We start from the raw sequence: 22,205 nt of genomic DNA on the forward strand, positions 1-22,205 counted from the left end.
TTTCCCAGTTATTCATTTAAATATTGGCCATATTTTGAATTCTGTTAGATTGGAGGCATCTTACCTTTCTAGTTGTATTAATGGCATTTAAAGCTTACACATTGATGTGGTCACACATTGCAAAGCCTCTGTGGTGAATCGGCGGGGCAGCAGGGCAATCCCGACATGCAACCTTGCCGGCAGTGATGGGGATCATTGCCACATGGCTCCCCGCCCCCCCCCCCCGTGCTAGCCCCATGGTCTCTAATGGAACATGGGAAAGCTCCCATGTTCTGTGCGTAGCATTGTAGGAAGCTTGCACCCCAGTTGAGGCACGGAGCCCCGCCGGAAGTGAGCCTGCATCATCTGATGGGCAACATAGGGCTTAGTGGCTCAACTGGGGCAACTCTGAAATTTGCTCATATGATGAGGTCCATATATATATATATATATATATATATATATATATATACTATGCCCTTTTGTGTTTGATGGGATTCCCTCTGAAGGGGGAGTGTGTAGAATCTGAGTCTTAAAGGCATCCTCAGATACTGTGAGGCTCAATACCTTCTGCATACTTTACAATTCTTGTTCAGTGAAATATTGGGGGAAAACCTAATATACTCATTAATCTAAAATCAACCCAAAACACCTTGGTTGACATATCTATGGTTCAATGTGAGTACATTACCTTAACCCTTATGAAAAAAGTAATCCACCTCTTCTCTGAGTAGAGTGGCAAAAGGCAAGAGCTTAGTCCATCCCAAAAAAAACCTAAAAGAAGCACTAACCACCTCTACTTTCTCCACCTAGGCACCTCTTCTAGCATTTTTGAATGTCTGTTGAGGAAATGGCAGTGGTGGTCAGGAGGGCTCTATACACACAAACACACATTTGCAGATTTACCTGGAGATACCTGGGTGATTTGTCGAGACACTTCCTCTACAGTAGTGCATATAACCTGAAGTATATTTTGGGAGATCCCTTGTAGGCCAGCAAACTCTTCCACACTATATACATACATTTCATCTGGGTCACTAGCAATTTCTTGAAGTTCAGAGAAAACTGCATCTTTGATGCCTACAGCATAAATCATAATGCCTGCATTCTTGACTTCCTCTGCTGGCTCACGAAAATTATCTTGGGCTTGCCCATCTGTTATTACAATGGCAATTTGGGGGACACCTTCATCACGTCGACTTCCAGCTTTTTCACTAAACTGGTGATCCAGCATGAATTTCAAACTCTTCCCAGTTTTGGTGCCTCCTCCTCTGTAGCGTAGAGCCTGTATCCTTTCTAGAATGTCATTTTTGTGCCAGAAAGTGTTCAAAAAGAACTCATTGTGGGGCTCATCACTGTACAGTATTAGCCCTATCCGTACTTTATCCTCTCCAACATCAAAACTATCAACGAGGGTGTACAGGAAATCTTGAATGGTTTTGAAGTTGATTACTCCTATGCTCCAGGATCCATCCACAAGGAACACAAGGTCTGCAATGGAAGCTTCTCTACAATCTGAAGGAAGGAAATACAACATTATTCAATTTTTCCAAGGTATTGATAAAGCTTATGGAACTTACTCACTGTGATATCATGGTTATGGTCACTGACTCAAATAGCTTTTACACAGATTTAGTTAAATGTATGAGGGATATGTTTATAAAGGGCTGTTGGCAGAGAAAACTAAATTGACCCACCATAATTAGGGGAAATATACATCTGAACATTAAGTACTGGGAATTAAAAAAAAATACAAAACTGTTACCTTCATGAGTATGTATGTCTTTAGAGCTTGGAAAAATCACTTTGTGGAGCTCCAGTTTCTAGAATCCCTCAACCTAAATGGCAACTGCACATGTTGGGAAATTCTAGGGATTGTAATCCAAAAACATAATTTTTATCCTTTTCTAACGTTTTTTTCACATATTTGATTAAAACGTTCACTCTAAGAATCTCTAGTTCTTTCAGCATGCCTCTATGGTCAACTTTAGGATATCTTTGATCATACAGTTGCAGTGGAAGATGAGATATTTCTAGAGAAAGCATTTTAATCAAATCCAGGAATATTAAATCCACAAAAGTCAAATCTTCAAATGTGGAGGGCTGACTATACCTATTATTTCATTGTAATCAGTAAAAATTTGAATGGCAAACAAAGTTCACTCAAAGTTGAAAGGTAATTATTCCTTTCTTTCTCAGCACTTTTCCCATCAGTTTCTAAATATTAATCAGCACTTATTGTTTTGCTGAATACTGTATTTATTTCTCCATTATTGTTAACAACCAAGCAGTATTATTTATGAGGCAGTAGTGTCCCAACTGGGTTGTTGTAGGTTTTTTCGGGCTATATGGCCATGTTCTAGAGGCATTCTCTCCTGACGTTTCGTCTGCATCTATGGCAAGTATCCTCAGAGGTAGTGAGGTCTGTTGGAACTAGGAAAAAGGGTTTATATATCTGTGGAATGACCAGGGTGGGACAAAGGACTCTTGTCTGCTGGAGCTAGGTGTGAATGTTTAAACTGACCACCTTGATTAGCATTTGATGGCCTGGCAGTGCCTGGGACAATCTTTTGTTGAGAGGTGATTAGACGTGCCTGATTGTTTCCCCTCTGTTGTTTTGCTGTTGTAATTTTTGAGTTTTTTAATACTGGTAGCCAGATTTTGTTCATTTTCATGGTTTCCTCCTTTCTGTTGAAATTGACCACATGCTTGTGGATTTCAATGGCTTCTTTCTGTAGTCTGACATGGTGGTTGTTAGAGTGGTCCAGCATTTCTGTGTTCTCAAATAATATGCTCTGTCCAGGTTGGGTCATCAGGTGCTCTACTATGGCTGACTTCTCTGGTTGAAGTAGTCTGCAGTGCCTTTCATGTTCCTTGATTCATGTTAGGCTAGATGTGCATCTACACTATAGAATTAATATATATTAACAATATTTTAACTGTATTGTGAAAGACTTTCACGACTGGAATCAATAAAGTGTTGCGTGGCTTTCAGGCTGTATGGTTGTGTTCTAGTAGCAACAAACAATTCAGAGTGAGCAAAAGTCAAGCTACTTCCAAGCTTGCTAACCGTACCCTTCACACTAGTTCAACAGACAATGGTTATTTTCTCCCACCCTGGATATTCCACAGGTATATATACTCCACTTGCTTGACTACCATCAGATCCTCTGAAGATGCCAGCCACAGATGCGAGCAAAAGTCAGGAGAAAACGCTCCTAGAACACAGCCATACAGCCCAGAAACCACATAACACTCCAATATTTTAACTGTTATGGCTCAGTGATATGGAGCAGTAGTTCTACAAAGTCTTTAGCCATCTCTCCCAAAGAGCACTGATTGCATGATTTCATAACATTGTTTCTACAATGTCGATGCACCTTCCAGGTTCCACTATTCCTCACCATGTTGGCTGGAAATAATAAAAGTTGAACTCCAACTCTATCTGCACTCCCGGGTGGAAATCCCTCGTGGTGTAGAACATTTGCTTTCATTTTTATAACAGAGCTATGAAATTTGTGAGGATTGAGAAAGGGAAAAAAACCTCATTGAAATCTAAGTCTCCTTAATTTTGGAAGAAATTCTGACAGAGCTCCTGTGGTTTTAACAGTCTTCTGGCAGCAGATTCAATGGCTGAGGTCTGTTTTGACATGATATGCAGTGACAGAAGCCAGATGTAAAGAAATCTGACCTATTAGTGGGTGAAGATAATAAGTATTCTGATCTAAAATGAAGAACCAACATGCCACTTTCAGAGAAGATTAATTATGTTCATTTCCAGTGGCAACTGGCTTCCACGCCAGTCTTCTCTTTTGAAGATAGAGTTCAGTACCTTGTACGTATGTATGTGGATCTTCAAGTCTTAGGGTGATCTCATGAGTGTCATGTTGTATAGCTCCTTAAGTTGAAATCCAGAATGGATTTAGTACCGTCCCTTGGAATGAAAGCTACCAATGGTCATTACTCACAACCTATCACTATTTCTCCTTGGAGACAACAAGAATCTTGCAGTGGATTTGACTAGGTTCCAAAGAACTATAGATATTACTTTACCAGTAGTTTGGGCACTGGTGGTACACAAAGTCGTTAAGCACACAAGAACAAAAAACTGGTTCCAATAATCCATTCTGAAGGCATTCCTGGAAAAATAAAGAATATTTATTATTTACACAAAAAAACCCCTCCAATTGGCTGTATTATTATGCATTTAATTGTGGTCTGAGTGACCAAATGTTTCCTCAACATTATGGACTTCAATTTGTGGGGGAAAAGATGACTCTAATGGGCCAAACAGGTTGGTCATGTTTCACCGAGACATTACTAGATCTTTTAATAGTAAATCTCTCCCTCCCAACAGCAGGGAATATGCTCATTGAGTCAAAAGGAGAGTTGAGTAAAAAATAATATATATATATATTTCTATTACTATTATTATTTTAGGGATGAGATAAAGTAAAATAGCTTCATTAGGCTATAAATTTCATTATTTCTCATCAGATTGACTAGGAATAATGAGAATCATACAAATGTAGTTACTGAGCAGTCTGTAAAGAGAAATAGAGAAAGAAATGCCCATATTGATCTCTGTATTAAATCTTATGGCACTATCAATTCCCTAAGAAATCTAATATAGTATAGGAATTGTTGGAGTCTTAATACTGTTCTCTTATGCTTAGTTTGTACAAATGTACAAATAAAAGTAATACAGTCTGACTTATCTATCAAACTATAGGTTGTGAGAAGCCAGTGAAACAGGATAGCAAAACATGGTCTAAGCCTGACTAGCAAACCACAATTTGTGCAGACCAACTATAGCTATGGTCATTGCTCCATCTCAAATAGTTGGTGTACCAGGAAGATGGAAGTGGATTATGAGACTGTGGACTAATAGAGAAAAAGGAATGCAAACGAAGTCCTTTAAAACACGTTTATATGGCCGGAAGCTTTAAGCATAGCATGGGTGCTTTAACAATGGGTACTATAAACCATGGTTTAGCATATTTTCTGAATTAAGCCACTGAAAACAATTAGCAGAGTTATAGGAACTGTTTTTAGCCTTGTGCACTGACAGACCAGCTGGAGAACATCAATATTTATGGCAAGTATTTATGACATTTCATAATAAGGCATCAGCATTTTCTGAATAATTATGACAAATAAAACCTCACTGATAAGATAAACATCACTTTTGAGAAACCATATGATTAGAATCTACCTCAAAAATGCACATTTTAATGAAAGCTAGAAAGTTCAACAGCTGTAGAGATCACTGGACTTACCATACAGTCAAGTGGAATTAATGGATTTCAGATGACCTTTTGGAACAATTTGTTACTGATCTGCACTGAAATTTTATTTTCTTCATGAAAACCAAAGAGAGAAACCAATTCCAAAGAAGACAGGATCAAGGAAAGCTGAGCCCTTGATTAATAACTCTTTCAGGAATCCCTTTTCCATATTCATAAACTGAAACGCCTAATCCGGAAAATTGAAAGCTCCATAGCATTGTACTTTATATAATGAAAAGGAGCAAGGTATTTGGAAAGCAAAGGAGAAATGGCAAGAAAAGTGTATCCAGAGAACCCATGTTAGCTAATCATCAAACCTAGTAACCTACAGGACTAGTAGAATCTGATCTCAGGAGGGAAAATGTTGGAAGATACATTGAATGGACACACCATTGTGAATCAATTTGTTTTATCTGTTTGGTCCTATTGTTAAGTATTGTAGGGTACTTTGCAAGTTCGAGTGTCAGGAAAGTGTAGCAGATTCTTAATTATACACTTTAATAGAATTGTATTATTACAACCAAATTTGGACCTCATCACATTGATGAGGTCCAGCATTCAGATTCACCAGTTTCCGTGGCAAATCAGAGGGCAACAGGGCAACCCCAGCACTCCACGCCCTGCCTCGCTGCCAGTTGATGCTTCCCCATCATATGTCGGGAAGCATTGCTATGTGGCTTTCGCTAGCACTAGCCCTGTTGTTCCTTCTTTGGAGGCTTTTAAACAGAGGCTGGATGGACATCTATCAGGGGTGCTTTGAATTTTCCTGCTTCTTGGCAGGGGGTTGAACTTGATGGTCCATGAGGTCTCTTCTGATTCTATGATTCTATGAGAAGGCTCCTGTGTTGGCGGCACAGTGCCTTAAGACTCTTGTGCCCTGGTTGAACCACAGAGCCCCGCCAGAAATTAGGCTATGCCATGTGATGGGGCTCCATGGGTCAACTGGGGCAGAAGCATCCTAGAGTGCTGGATTTTCATTGTGTGATGAGGTCCAAAGATGGGAAGAGGTATTTGTGAGACATCTTCTGTCTCAAATGGTAAGATAATAGGGCTAGCTTTGGGTTTTACAATTTTTGACCAAACAGTCATGTCTAGTTATTAAATTTAATTAATCATTTCTACATTCTCACAATAAGCATTGTCAACTAACACATTTACTGAAAGTGCTTTACAAAATGCTACACATTTATAGCACTATCTTATAGCATCCTAGGAGTTGGTGTTTGGGGATCTAAGAATCTCTAAGTCCTCTAGCACAACTTTATGGTCAGCTTCGGGAGGAAGTTTGCCATAGAGTCCCAGTGGAAGACCTAGAGATTCCCAGGAAGACCATATTAATCAAATCTGCAAAAGTTAAGAGGAACAAATTGAAATGTCAATTGTTTAGAATTATTGGCCAAAAAACTAGTGTCTCACCAAATTTGAAATTCCGGGATTTCATAGGATTCTACAATGGTAATTAAAATGGAAGCACAGTACTATAATTGTATCTTGTAAAAGAGTACTCATTAAGCTTCTTCAGGAGAAAGGGATGACTAATTAGATGCACAGTTAAATTTAACTTATTTTAATCGAAGCTATATTCAAGCATTCTAGAAGTAGGAATTGAACAATCCTTCTGGGTCATTGCTCCCCCGTGTAAAGCACACCAGATTGGAACTTAACAGCAACTCTTTCTTAGGAAGACATTCTTTAGTTTAAAGCTAACCCCATTTGGTTTGATTCCAATCAGACAATCTACAGCACTGAATTACATTTGATAAATGTGGCATTTCTGGACAGCTTTCAGAGCAACAAAGCCACAGAACAAACATTGGGACAGCGGGATGTAATCATCTAGTCTAGAAAAATAACCTGAGTTAGTAGCTCTTTTCCTGTGGACAGAAAGTTCAGGACCACACAAGTAAGTCTACATTATATATAAGCCAACATCCAACTGGGTCTGGAGAACAGATTTCAGTGCATTGAAAAAGAAAGAAGATGAGTTAGTCATGAACATTTCACCAAATGAAAAGAGGAGAAATCCCATTTCTCTTACAATTGTTGTAATAGAAGACAGTTATTCTTCAAGAAATTGTTACCACCTAGCATTTTGGGGTCTTGAACTTTATTAAATTTAAATTTGAGATAACCATTTGGACCCCCCCCCCCCCCCAAAAGGAGAGGAATATAACACTATCTCTATTGGTTTGGTGGATTGCTGTGTTAATACTTTTGATGGAATTATTAAAGGTATTTAGTATTTCTAAAACTAAGTGCATTTCTGTTTCACAAATCTCCCATTTTAAAAAGAAGTAAAATAAGATTATTATTAGAAAAGAAGTCTGTAAACATTTTATTTCAAGATTAATTTTTTTAAAATTGCCATAAAGTAAACTGTGAGGCTCTAATATTTTAAGAAGGATCTGGAAAAACTGCCTATGAGTACTCCTTTCTTAAGAAAGCTCTGCAACATTCATAGGGTCAACAGGTGACTTCAAGGTCTATACATACAAAGGTCATTTAAGTTATCAGTTGCTGGAGAGCTTCTGTATAGAAATTGTCATCCAAAAATGATTTTAAATGGTAAATGGACCAAAATAATATTCAAAAATTTTAATGTACATATCATCAATTCCTATAATAGAAATGTATACTGTATCAAATAATAATAATAATAATAATAATAATAATAATAATAACAACAACAACAACTCTGTGGCCCAAATAATTCACTGGAACTTATGTCACAAGTACCACCTGCCAGCAGTAAAGAATTGGTGGGATCATAAACCTGCACGCAAAAATACTGTGGGACTTTCAAATCCAAACTGACAAAGTTTTGGAACACAATACACCAGACATCACGATTGTGGAAAATAAAAAAGTTTGGATTATTGATGTCGCCATAGCGGGTGACAGCCGCATTGAGGAGGAAAAAAAAACAGGAAAAACTCAGCCGTTATCAGGACCTCAAAATCAAACTGCAAAGGCTCTGGCATAAATCAGTACAGCTGGTCCCGGTGGTCATCGGCACACTGGGTGCTGTGTCAAAAGACCTCAGCAGGCATTTGGAAACAATAAACATTGAAAAAATCACTATCTGTCAACTGCAAAGGGCCACCTTACTTGCATCTGCACGCATCATTCGAAAATACATCACACAATCCTAGACGCTTGGGAAGTGTTTGACTTGTGATTTTGTGATACGAAATCCAGCATATAGATCTCATTTGCTGTGACATACTGTGTTTTTGTGTCAGTAAAATAAATAAATAAATAAATAAATAAATAAATCTTTATTTGTATACAACCCTATCTCCTCAAAGGGACTCAGGGCAGTTTCCAACATATAAGGCAAACAATCAATTGCCTGAAAGAAAACCATACAGACAATTAGATCAAAATAAACACATTTGACAATATAACACAACCTAATTTAACAACCTAATTTAACTTAACGAACAAAATAACAACTAAAATCCTCATAAAATACCAAAATCATCCTTGTGTCACAACACTGAATTTTACTTATCAGCAACACATCACAGTTGCAGCACAACTGCAGCACAACTGAAGGACAGAGCCCCAGGCCACCCATCACACAATGCAGATTGACTTCTGGCTGGGCTGCATAACTGAGCTGGGACGCAAGCATCCTATGATGCTTGGCTCGGAACATGGGAGGCCTCCCGTGTTTCATAAGGGCCAGAGTAGGGGGAAGGTCCCTAGTAAATCTATTCTTGAGTTTTATCATTTTAGACTGCAGGTAAGAGATATCATGATTAACTCTTCCTCAGCTATTAGCATATAGAATACTTGCTATCATAGGGAAAGTCCAGAGTTAGATTTCTCTCTGACAATGCATATTTCTGTATTTAATTATGTCTTGGTGGGGCAGAGGGATTGTCCACCAATAAGCATATAGACCACATTGATCTTATTCCTTTTCTTAAAATAATCTTTTATGAACATGGAAATCCAGAGCCTCAAAGTACATATTTAACCACAACTTAATCAATAGTATAATTTATCCTTTTTCTCAAAAAATCAAAATTTAACCACCATATATATTCATTTATCAGTTGACATCATATATAAGTCAAGGGCAGGTTTTGGACCAAAATTGTAGATTTTGATATGCACACAGGTAGGGCATTCTGCAGAGAGTGGAAAGCAGCAATGCCACCTGAGGAGGTCAACAACCTCTTCCTTCCATTGCCATTTGCCCACCCAGGCATTAAAAAAAAGCAGCACCATGACTGAAAGAGGAGGTTAATATACCTTTCAGTTTAATGTATTGTCGAAGGCTTTCATGGTTGGAATCACTAGGTTCTTGTAGGTTTTTTCGGGCTATAGGGCCTCTAGAACATGGCCCTATAGCCCGAAAAAACCTACAAGAACCTACCTTTCAGTTTGCTTGACCAAAGATAGGCTACTGAACTCACAAAAAGCAGGACCAAGTTGGAAACATTTCATGACATTTTTAACAAAACATTCAAACTACAATTTGGTAAGATACTTTTGAAATTCCCGCATATGCGATGTTTGGGGCCCAGAGTTACAGATTTAGATATGACCCATGGATTAGTCTAGAGACATTCCACAGAGAGGGGAAAGCACCAGTGTTTCCCAAACCTATCAATGAATCCCAGTCCATGCTCTAGCATTTTGTTTCTGATCCCATTTTAATAATCTGCTGGAGATATACTGAAAGCCAGCCAAATTTATTTAACTGTTCATTTTGAGTCTCCTTGTGAGCTGCTTTGAGTCTCTTTGTGGAGAGAAAAGGTATAAATAAACATAATAGCAATAATAATAATAATAACAATAATAATGATACTTCACTCCCTGTGAACATAAAGGACAAGAAATGTCATCCTTTTTGTGCTGGATCAAATATTACTGAACTCTATGACTGTGAATAATGATTCATTCTCTTACCTGGAGAAACTCTCCCTCTTGCTTTTCTACTCTGCGTTTCTTCCTCAGGATGTCATAGACCAAAGCTGAAGTTCTGGACTGTGAAATGAATGAGCCACACAAACTTCAATACATATATTTTGCTCCTCTATAAATTATGTTGAAATCTAGATTACCAAACCTTGCTTTTTCTTACCGAGCAGCAGCTCAATTGAGAAAGCCCCTTTAATCTCCTTCAAATAATTATATCTTAATTTTAGAGATAAGTCCTGAGAACCCAGCAACCTTTTACTCACAATGCATCCCAAAGTTTAAACATTCTACACAATCAATGTCATTCTTATCTACATAGGAAATTCTTAATAGAATGTTACAGGCATATTAAAAATCATTAACATATCTCTGTGAATCTTTTAAATTACGAACGTGTTTCCCCTCTTCCCACCCTTCCTACCAAGCATCCAAAGACAATGGTGGTAAATAAATGACAAAGGATATCCTAAACTCACCTGACTTCTTCAAGATTAAATTGAATCAAGTCGAGTGATTCAGTGACATCTGAAACACTGAACAGTCCAGCTGTGTGAAGGCAGCTATTGGAAGCTGACAGGGAATTCTCCTCCCAAGACATTCCCTGCATGGTCAACTCCTTGGATAACGCACCCTCCCTAGTGTAATTCTTTCACTCTTACATAAACGGAATGTAAGTTCCAGAATGGAAATGTTTCTCCAACAGACATCTAGGATTAATTTGAAAACCTTGCCAATAATGGAGGTTCTTAAGCAATGGCCATGCTGGCTGAGAATTTGGAGAGATATGATCCAAAAAAGTAACTTCTCAATGACACTGACTTAGAGTGTGTCCTATTATCTATGCATGTCATCAAGCTTTTTCTCAGACTCATTTAATCATCTAAAAAGGGACTATTGACACTGGTCAACAAGATGGGGTTGCTGCATTAGATACGGGAATTTAAATAAGCCCTGTCTATATTTCTATGACCAATCTCGATAAAATTAGTGAAGAGTAGAGACATCACATTGGCAACAAACATCCGCATAGTAAAAGCAATGGTATTCCCCGTAGTCACCTATGGATGTGAGAGCTGGACCATAGGGAAGGCTGAGCGAAGGAAGATAGATGCTTTTGAACTGTGGTGTTGGAGGAAAGTTCTGAGAGTGCCTTGGACCGCCAGAAGATCCAACCAGTCCATACTTCAGGAAATAAAGCCTGACTGCTCATTGGAGGGAAGGATATTAGAGGCAAAGATGAAGTATTTTGGCCACATCATGAGAAGACAGGAAAGCTTATAGAAGACAATTATGCTAGGGAAAATGGAAGGAAAAAGGAAAAAGGGCCGACCAAGGGTAAGATGGATGGATGGTATCCTTGAAGTGACTGCCTTGACTCTGAAGGAGCTGAGGGTGGTGACGGCCGACAGGGAGCGTGGACTGGTCCATGAGGTCACAAAGAGTCGGAAGCGACTGAGCGAATGAGCAACAACATATTTCTATGGGAGTAGGTTTCACTGTGACTAAAGAGGTTACTCCTAAAGCAACGTGTAGAGCAGGGGTCAGGAACCTTCGGCCCTCCAGGTGTGGTGGACTTCAACTCCCACAATTCCTTGAGGCTCGGCATTCGCCCCAAAGGCTTACCTTGGCCTCAAGGAATTGTGGGAGTTGAAGTCCACCACACCTGGAGGGCCGAAGGTTCCCCATGCCTGGTGTAGAGCAATGAAGCTGATTTCAGCTGGACTCAATTCAGATTCAGGTTCACGGGTGAAAAGGTAGAACTAAATGTACCAGCATATTTTCACCTTTTTATGTTATTATTTACTTGATTTGTATCCTCCTTTCTACCAAAATGGTAACCAAAGCAGCTTACAATAAAAGCTAAAGCATAATTACTAAAACAATATGTGATATAAACATTTCTCAAAACTATCAAACAGTCCATCCAGTTAAAATGTTACTTTTATAACATTAATTTGAAACCATTAAAATCACACAATATTGATATTGTGCTTTTAAAAAATATCACACCCATTGCTCAGCCTCCTATCCATACCAATTAAAACCTGAAGATTTGGATAGGTTCATTTGGGAGACCTAAAGTTCTTACAGCCTGTATCAAGATAGTGGTTTGGTCCTCCAGGTGTTTCAGACTTCAGCTTCTACAATTCTTAACAACTGTTAAGCTAGCTGGGATTTCTAAGAGTTGAAGTCCAAAACACCTGGAGGACCAAAAGTTGGGAACCATTGATCTAAGACAGTTCTCAACCTGTGGGTCCCCAGGTGTTTTGGCCTACAACTCCCAGAAATCCCAGCCAGTTTACCAGCTGTTAGGATTTCTGGGAGTTGAAGGCCAAAAACATCTGGGGACCCCAGGTTGAGAACCACTGATCTAAGACTTTAAAAAAAAATAAAAGGGTATATTTATTTATTTATTTATTTATTTGATGCATTTATTAACCGCCATTCTCAGCCCTTTAGGGCGACTCATGGCGGTGTACACACATATAAAAGACAATTTACAAAGAGGCAATTACAGAGGCAATTATATCTATACAACAGTTGAGATAGCACCTAGGAATAATGGTGTAGGAAAGGTACCATGGCCCTGTGAGGAAGCTTAAGGGACCACATTAAGAATCTTATAACATTGATAAGGTCCAGCATTGTGATTCACCAGTCTCCGTGGCAAATCTGGGTGGCATCGGGACAATCCCGGCATCCTGGCTGCTAGCGGATGCTTTCCCATCCCATGTGAGATAGCATTGCCACTCTGCTGAAGCCCTTCTATTCGTAACGGACCACGAGCAGATTTCGTCTTGGCAGCGGCAGCGTCCCACCACCCTGTCACCCGAGTTCACCCACGGAGCCTCACCGGAAGTCACCCTGCGCCATATGATGGATGGCATGGGGCTCCATGGATAAACTGGGGCAGAAGCTTCTTCCATCCCATGTTATAAGACTATAAGACTGAGAGTCCCATCCATGGTTTTGGTTTGCAGTTTTTAAAATATGCAAATTGAGCTATAGATATGCTTTTACAAGGGTTTTCAGGTTCATGTAAAAAAACAACGTTTTTATACATCTTTATACTCACAGATTCTATATACTAGTTGTTGCCAACCACATTCTATCATTCTGAGAAAATCTTTAATTTTGCATTATGTAGCATTCAAATCAATATAAGGAGGGGAAATGAGACCAAACAAGAAATGAGAGTGGATAACAAAATGAGCCTATTTGGTGTAGTGACCTATGAATCTGGAGACCACGATTCAGTTCCCCATTCAGACTATGAAACCCACTGTGTGACCTTGAGTGATTCAAATACTCTAAGTCTGAGAAAACCACACAATAGAGTCACCTTACAACGGCTATAAATCAGAAACAACTTGAAGGTACACACCACCACAACAACCTAGGAATGACCTACAGTAATTGAATCTCTATGCTGAAATCTAGGGAATAGGATTTCTAGCAACTTCATCACATGGGCTATTTTAACCGTCAGCAAAGTTCAGGATGGAGCCCATCAGATCCCATCAAATTATGTAGAGCTACTTCTGGGGGGCTCTATCCCCAAACTGTACTGAATAAGAGGCAAGGAGAACACGAGAGGCTTTCTGTGTTCTCGTTGCCAGCAACAGGGCGAGTGCAGGGCGAATCCGGACAGCGATGCTTTCTCGTGTAATGGGAAAGATGTTGCTATGGACAATGTAGGGCATGGGGTGACGGATTCTCCACTGCCCACCAGATTAATCACACTGCCTGGTGAATCCTCCTGCTGTCACCTACACTAGGTTAATATATTTATTTATCTAGTGCCATCACTATACATGGTGTTTTACAGAAAAAATAACAAGAAAAAAGCCCAGCTCAGGCTTACAGTCTAAAGAAACAACATACAATGAAAGGGTTGGTATTGGGGCAGACTGTTAAGTTGCCATATTTACTCAAGTCTTACTCATTTTTTAAGTTAAATTATATTGCTAAAATTGGGGCACAAATAAGATTCATTGCTAAGTTAGAATCGCACACATAGACCCCAAACTCCAAAGGCTGGACAGGGAGACAGGAGGTGTAAAAAGTCTGTTCCCAGGAATGGTGGCAGCCCCAGGACTCTGTGACGCACAAATAAGGAAGAGTGCCCAGCTGGTGACTCAGCCATTCCTGCTGCTTAGCTGTTGCTCCTGTCTCCCTGGACTTTATTATACCAACATACTATTCCACTGCAGTAACGTTATCATTGATAACATTATCATTGATACCAGGATGAGCACCTCTGCTCTCACAGCTCTTTTCAATGGTGCAATTGCACCAATTCAGTAATTTGTGGTCCCACAATCATACTTCTGCATATTTTTGTAACCCCTCTTTCCCACACTTCTGCTGTTCTATGAGGTTTTTATTTTAATTTTTAGAGCAATTTAGCAATTGCTACAAAGAAAGGACTATAACTGTAAAATAATATTTTTTTTAAAAAAAAACAGACACCTTGTGAAGAGCAAGGGAGGGAGAAGGAGGATCCTGCCCTGGTATCACTTTACCTAAATGCAGACATAAAAGTGGAATGGATCCATCGCACCAAAGTAGATGGCAAGAATATTGCAGAATTGTAAACTATGGAGGAGTTTTTCCCATAATGTGCTTTTCCTGCATGGCAAGGGGTTAGAGCAGATGGCCCATGTGGTCTCTTCCGACTCTTATTATTCTATAGTCATGGGAAAAAGGCAAACTAAACATGGGGTGCACATGGCATTGTGAAATAGGGATTGTCACCAAAGGTGATGGCTCATCTCAAATGCAGGTTTGTTTGCCTCATGCAATAAAATCCTAAATCTGTGGGTGTAAGGTAAGCTGTTAGTAATACAGGTAGTTCTGTTTTTCACCACCTTTCCTCTGGTAAAAATGTATAAGCTGTCAGCATCTCAGATGGCAGATACTAAACATCAGTTTCCATTTCAATCATCTTTGAGAGTTCTTGGAGAACGGGAGAAGTTCCAGCAGATTGGAGGAGGGCCAATGTGGCCCCAATCTTCAAGAAGGGAAAAAAAGGATGACCCAAACAATTACCGTCCGGTCAGCCTCATGTCAATACCAGGCAAGTTTCTGGAAAAGGTTGTTAAGGAAGTGGTCTGCAAACACTTAGAAACAAATGCGGTCATCACTAATAGCCAACATGGATTTATCAAAAACAAGTCATGCCAGACTAATCTGATCTCTTTTTTCGATAGAGTTACAAGCTGGATAGATGCAGGGAATGCCGTGGATATAGAGTACCTGGATTTCAGGAAGGCCTTCGACAAGGTCCCCCATGACCTTCTGGCAAAGAAACTAGTCCTATGTGGGCTAGGCAAAACTACGGTGAGGTGGATCTGTAATTGGTTAAATGGACGAACCCAGAGGGTGCTCACCAATGCTTCCTCTTCGTCCTGGAAAGAAGTGACGAGCGGAGTGCCGCAGGGTTCCGTCCTGGGCCCGGTCCTGTTCAACATCTTTATTAATGACTTAGATGAAGGGCTAGAAGGCATGATCATCAAGTTTGCAGATGACACCAAATTGGGAGGGATAGCCAATACTCCAGAGGACAGGAGCAGAATTCAAAACAATCTTGACAGATTAGAGAGATGGGCCAAAACTAACAAAATGAAGTTCAACTGTGACAAATGCAAGATACTCCACTTTGGCAGGAAAAACAAAATGCAAAGATACAGAATGGGGGACACTGCCTGGCTCGAAAGCAGTATGTGTGAAAAAGATCTTGGAGTCCTCATGGACAACAAGTTAAACATGAGCCAACAATGTGATGTGGCAGCAAAAAAAAAAGCCAATGGGATTTTGGCCTGCATCAATAGGAGCATAGTGTCTAGATCTAGGGAAGTAATGCTACCCCTCTATTCTGCTTTGGTTTAGACCACACCTGGAATATTGTGTCCAATTCTGGGTACCACAATTCAAGAGAGATATTGACAAGCTGGAATGTGTCCAGAGGAGGGCGACTAAAATGATCAAGGGTCTGGAGAACAAGCCCTATAAGGAGCGACTTAAGGAGCTGGGCATGTTTAGCCTGAAGAAGAGAAGGCTGAGAGGAGATATGATAGCCATGTATAAATATGTGAAAGAAAGCCACAGGGAGGAGGGAGCAAGATTGTTTTCTGCTTCCCTGGAGACTACGATGCGAAACAATGGCTTCAAACTACAAGAAAGAAGATTCCATCTGAACATGAGGAAGAACTTCCTGACTGTGAGAGCCGTTCAGCAGTGGAACTCTCTGCCCTGGAGTGTGGAGGAGGCTCCTTCTTTGGAAGCTTTTAAACAGAGGCTGGATGGCCATCTGTCAGGGGTGATTTGAATGCAATATTCCTGCTTCTTGGCAGGGGGTTGGACTGGATGGCCCATGACGTCTCTTCCAACTCTTTGATTCTATGATTCTATGATTCAGTATTCTAAACTGGTGCTTGTACATTTTCATAGCAAAGTTGTAATTCTTAGCCCGCATGGAAGAAATGTGAAAGTTAGGGGAAACCGCTTTAAAAATATAGTTTTGTTAATAGCAACAAAAAAAGCTTGAAACAAAGTAATATCCCCGGTCATTTCTAGTTATAACAAACTGATTAGGATCATACTTTAGGATGTATAAACAAGATTAAAGAGGTTGTTAATAATGGTGATTAGACTCTTCTACATATCTGTTGATTCTTACCCCCTTCAAAGGTTTCCTTGTGTACATAAAAAACACAGACTGAGGTAGTCAGCTTGCAGTATTCCAAAGTCAGCTTGGAAGAAAAACCCTGTCATTTGTAAAACTTCACTTAATAACTTAAGATCAAAAGCAAAATGCAGGCATCTGGAGATAATTTGTTACCATCATTCAAAACCAAGCAGGAGAAATGGAAAAGGCATTGCCTAGAGAAAATACACGTACTAGTATTTGTCATATTCATGCTGAGCAAATGAAAGCACTCTGGCCGAGAGCTAGGGAAAGTTACTTTTGGGATTACAAATTCCCACTGCCACTGGATATTCGTAACACTCTGTTATTGACTAGAGCATGGATTCTCAAACTGTGCTCCGTGGAGCCCTTGGGACTCCATGAGTGATAGTCAGGGGCTCCACTGTGCCATGCTGCTTCCTGCCTCTTCCTCTTCCTCCTCCTCCTCAGAAATGAAAGGAAATTAAAGTTTGGAGGTGCCTGGGGTAGCTCCTATTACTATTGCTACTACTACAGAAGCTAGATTGCCATGTGCCAGGGCTTCTTTCTTTCTTTATTATTTATTTACCATATTTATACGCCACCCTTCTCACTGCTAAGGGGACTCAGGGCGGCCTCGCAGATTGGCAACAATTTGATGCCATATAAAAGAAACAGTCAATTAAAATGAACAATTACATCAAAAACATGGGATTAAAAACATCTTAGCAGCAACACTTAAAAGCCACGCAGTCCAAAATCGTAATCCGGGGCCATTCCTGCATGGCATAAGAGAGTTGACTAGATGGCCCCTGGGATTGTTCCTATTATTATTATTATTATTATTATTATTATTATTTTACTGACACAAAAACACAGTACGTCACAGAAAATGAGATCTATATGCTGGATTTCATATCACAAAATCACAAGTCAAATGCTTCCCAACCATCTAGGACTGTGTGATGTATTTTCGAATGATGCGTGCAGATCCAAGTAAGGTGGCCTTTTGCAGCTGACAGATCATGATTTATTATTATTATTATTATTATTATTATTATTATTATTATTATTATTACAACATAGTCTAGGTGGCCATCGGTTGGAGGTGCTTTGATTATGCTTTTATTGCATGACAGAAGGGGATTAGACTTGAAGGCCCCTGGGGTTGTTCTTACTCCCACTCCGGATATTTCACAGATACATATACACCTCACCTGCCTCATTCCCACAGACCTCTGAACAAACCTCTGAGGATGCCTGCAATAGATTCGCCTGTATTCTGTCATGCAATAAAAGCATAATCAAAGCACCTCCAGATGTGGAAGGGGTCTAAATTCAGGGAAATTCTCAATTCCCTGACAGAATTTCAGTTTCCTATAGGACTAAATCTAGTTTTGTTGCTGAGACATCAGATCCCCCAACAATATGAATTATATAAAATAAACTAAAATGAAACAAACTAAAATGAAACAAAATAAAAGACCACCTTACTTGGATCTGCACGCATCATTTGAAAATACATCACACAGTCCTAGATGCTTGGGAAGTGTTCGACTTGTGATTTTGTGATACGAAATCCAGCATATAGATCTCATTTGCTGTTTTTGTGTCAGTAAGAAATTGGAACATGGCCATTAGGCTTGGGTAAGTTCCTTCGTAAGCTTCTAAAATCGTAATTAATTCGGATTAAATTACCTTTTGATCCAATTTCGAGCCATGCAGGAATAGTGGGAGGAGCAATTCTGAACTGATACAACTTCCTCATTGTTCGGAATTATTTTCGGTTGTGGCTTTGCATGCCCGGTGATGCAAAGAGGGACGAGGTGGGCGTGGCTAAGAACAGCTCTTCCTGAAGGCCACTGGGGGAGTGGCCTTCAGGAAGAGCTGTTCTTAGCCACACCCACCTCATCCCTCTGCAATCAATCACCGTTCGTTGGCACCCAAGGAAGGGAAACTGCAAGGTTAGTTTTAAAATCTCACAGTTTCCCGTACCTGGGTGGCGGCGAACAGCAATGGATTGCAGAGGGATGAGGTGGGTGTGGCTAAGAACAGCTCTTCCTGAAAGCCACGCCCCCAGTGGCCTTCAGGAAGAGCTGTTCTTATCCACACCCCACCTTGTCCCTCTGCAATCCATCGCCGTTCGTTGCCACCCAAGGAAGGGAAACTGCGAGGTTAGTTTTAAAATCTGTGTTTAGCCACGCCTGCCTTGTCCCTCTGCAATCCACAAGGAAGGAAGGGAAACTGCGAGATTTTAATGGTTCTGGAGGGAGGGAGGGGCACCTTCCATTAACGAAGCAAACAAAGCGATTCGGATTTCCTGATATTTCCGATCTTTTTTTTCAAGAAAATTTCAGAAATCATTTCAAAATCGAATCGCCAGCGCCCCCTACATCCAAAACGAGTTTTGAACCTTTTTTTGATCACCTAATGGCCATACAGCCTGAAAAACTCACAGCAACCCAGTGATTCCAGCCATGAAAGCCTTCGACAACACATCAGATCATTGTATTGTATTATTGTATTATAAATGGCTGCTATGCAAAATGCCTTTTTTAAAATAGTTTTTATTCAAGATTTTGTTTTTTTAAGACATACAATTATAAACAACTAGACATTGGACATTTGACAAAGAACAATCGACAACACATCAGATCATTGTATTGTATTATTGTATTATAAATGGCTGCTATGCAAAATGCCTTAAAGTGGAAACTTTCTAAATGTGAAAGCATAATGGAATCATAGTTATAAACAGGAAATATTTTATTATCTTATCTTGCCTAGACATAAAAATTATCTCCATTGTTTTCTTCTTTTAATATTATATTGTCTTCCTTTTCATTAAAAACAGATGTGGCAAGTCCAAGCAAGTTGTGACAAATATAACTTAAATGATAGTAAAAAGTAATACATTTCAACTGTGGAGGGGAATAAAACTGGGACTGTAGCCAAGAGGTCTAATGCTCTATTTTCCAGGATCCCAATAAAATGAACCATCAAGCACCCATTCCTCTAGGAACAAAGTTGTTTTTAGTATAAATAATTTTATTTTGATGTGGAAAAACTGGATCCCAATCACAGTAGTGTCACTAGGGCAGGTGTCACTCAAATGGGATAACCATAATGTCACTCCCCCCCCCCCACCTCCACCCCACAAACTGAGCTGATGAACCAAGCAGAAGGTACTGGACATCATCTTAGGCCCCTTCCAGACAGTCCCTACATCTCAGGATCTGATCCCAGGTTTTCATTTTATCCCAGATTATCTGGCAGTGCAGACTCATATAATCCAGTTTAAAGCAGAAAACCTGGAATCAGATCCTGGGATGGAGGGCCTGTCTGGAAGGACCCTTAGTTAATCTTTTCCAATAACCTGGAGTTCTTGATTCCAATGTTGATAATACTAAGAAGAAAAATACAGGAATTGTATTTAAGTTACTGCAATAAGGAAGTGAGAAGAAGAAACCCTTAATTTTTTAATCGTCTTTTTGCCTCAAGCTAGGACAGGTTAGTCATAATTAAATCCTATTGAGACCATCTGTTCTAATTTATGAGCCTTTGCATTCAGTGGAAAGCTCACGACTAACTATAATTGGACTAAAGCCTAAGCTTGCATTTAGACAGTTTGGATTGTGTGGTACAGATGTTTCCTTGTTCATTTCAGTCCCAAAAAGGATGTTATAAATTATTGACCTTGCTGTTTAGAGTAGCTGTATTCTCGCTGGAATGGAACACAAGGTCTCACATGCTGTTTAAACATATAAACCACAGTTAGTTTATATATTACATTAACTAAAATAACACAGGATGAAACACAAGTAAATAGAGGGTAGCCAGTTGGGACATCAGATGTGACTGATCCTGCAATTTTAATTGTCTCCATCATCCAAAATTGCCCTTATCCCGAAAGGAAAGGAAATCTCCAAGGTCATTGCAACTTTTTTCCCTGAGCCTATAAAAGCAGACTGGAGATTATTTTATCAGGAAAATGGTGCAGAGTTTAGTTTCTCCCCACTCAAATGTGCTTTATTGTCCTACTCTGAATCAGGAGTTCCAGCAGATTTTTTAAAAAAAGATATATACAAATTTGATCTCTCATATAAAAATTTTCTATGGACATTTTAAAAGAAAATATACAAACTTGGCCTCTCATTTAATAGACCTTTATTTGAAATAAGGAAATAGAAAGGGACTCAAACCTGGGAGCTGTCTTTATTCTTTGACAGAAAGGCTACTGTGCCTCACCGAACTACTAATCTCAGGATTCCTTATCATTAAGCCATGGCAGTTAAAAGTAGTGTCAAACTGCATTGATTCTACAATGGAGATGCACCCAAGCTCTTGGGTTCTTCTTTTCACCAGCATCTAATTCACAGATGAGTCACCTTTGGGACAGAAAAAGGGGATATGCCTTATAACAACAACAACAACAACAACAACAAAACTTTATTTTTATACCTCGCCGCCACCTTCCCGAAGGGACTCGGGACAGCTTACAAGGGGACAAGCCTGATAATACAGATTAAAACACAAACAATAAAATAAAATGGAACAAAATAAAAATCAACAACGTCAGAAAAACATTAAAATTACAAAATGCATTTTAAAAACAGAATAATGGCTGAAAGATTAAGTGCTGGGTGTAATTTGGAGGCAATATGTAGCATTGGAGGGAAGGATAAAAGAACTTTTTGCCACATCATGAGAAGAGAGGAAAGCTTATAGAAGATAATAATGCTGGGGAAAATGGAAGGAAAAAGGAAGAGGGGGCCACCAAGGGCAAGATGGATGGATGGTATCCTTGAAGTGACTGGCTTGACTCTGAAGCAGCTTGGGGAGGTGACAGCTGACAGGGAGCTCTGGCGTGGGATGGTCCATGAGGTCACAAAGAGTCAGAAGCAACTGAACGAATGAACAACAATGTAGCAAGATTTGTTTTAATTACAAAAAAGTTTATAATAATAATAATAATAATAATAATCTTTTATTTGTACCCCGCCACCATCTCCTCTATGGGGACTCAGAGCAACTTACATGGGGCCAAGCCCGGACAACATAATACAGCAATAAAATCAAAGCATATACAACTGACAACAACATTATCAAAATGACATTAAAATAATAATAATAATAAAATAAAATAAATATTCCAATAGACACAATCACAATAGAAATGAAAATGGGCGGGCCACATATTCCAGATAAAAAACAATTAACAAACTATGATGAGATAAAATAGGAGCAGGACGTTTAAATGGAACTCATAAAAACACACAGAGTTGTGGGCTACATGCAGACCATGGGTCACTTTGCCAGCTCTGATCTGGCTA

At 39.5% G+C, this 22,205-nt stretch overlaps 1 protein-coding gene across 1 annotated transcript in view; it reads right to left on the reverse strand.

Moving 5' to 3' along the window:
- LOC132779666 (collagen alpha-4(VI) chain-like) overlaps positions 1-4,105 on the reverse strand; it is an 81,490-nt gene extending 77,385 nt beyond the window's left edge. The window contains exons 1-2 of the mRNA XM_067470214.1: positions 4,033-4,105; positions 886-1,494 (exon numbers count right to left, since the gene is read on the reverse strand). Coding sequence (XP_067326315.1) covers positions 886-1,494; positions 4,033-4,105 — 682 coding nt within the window. The remainder of the gene's footprint in view (positions 1-885; positions 1,495-4,032) is intronic.
- Positions 4,106-22,205: the final 18,100 nt, after the last annotated feature.

This window comes from Anolis sagrei, chromosome 6 (assembly GCF_037176765.1).
Source record: "Anolis sagrei isolate rAnoSag1 chromosome 6, rAnoSag1.mat, whole genome shotgun sequence".
NCBI classification, from domain to species: Eukaryota; Metazoa; Chordata; class Lepidosauria; order Squamata; family Dactyloidae; genus Anolis; species Anolis sagrei.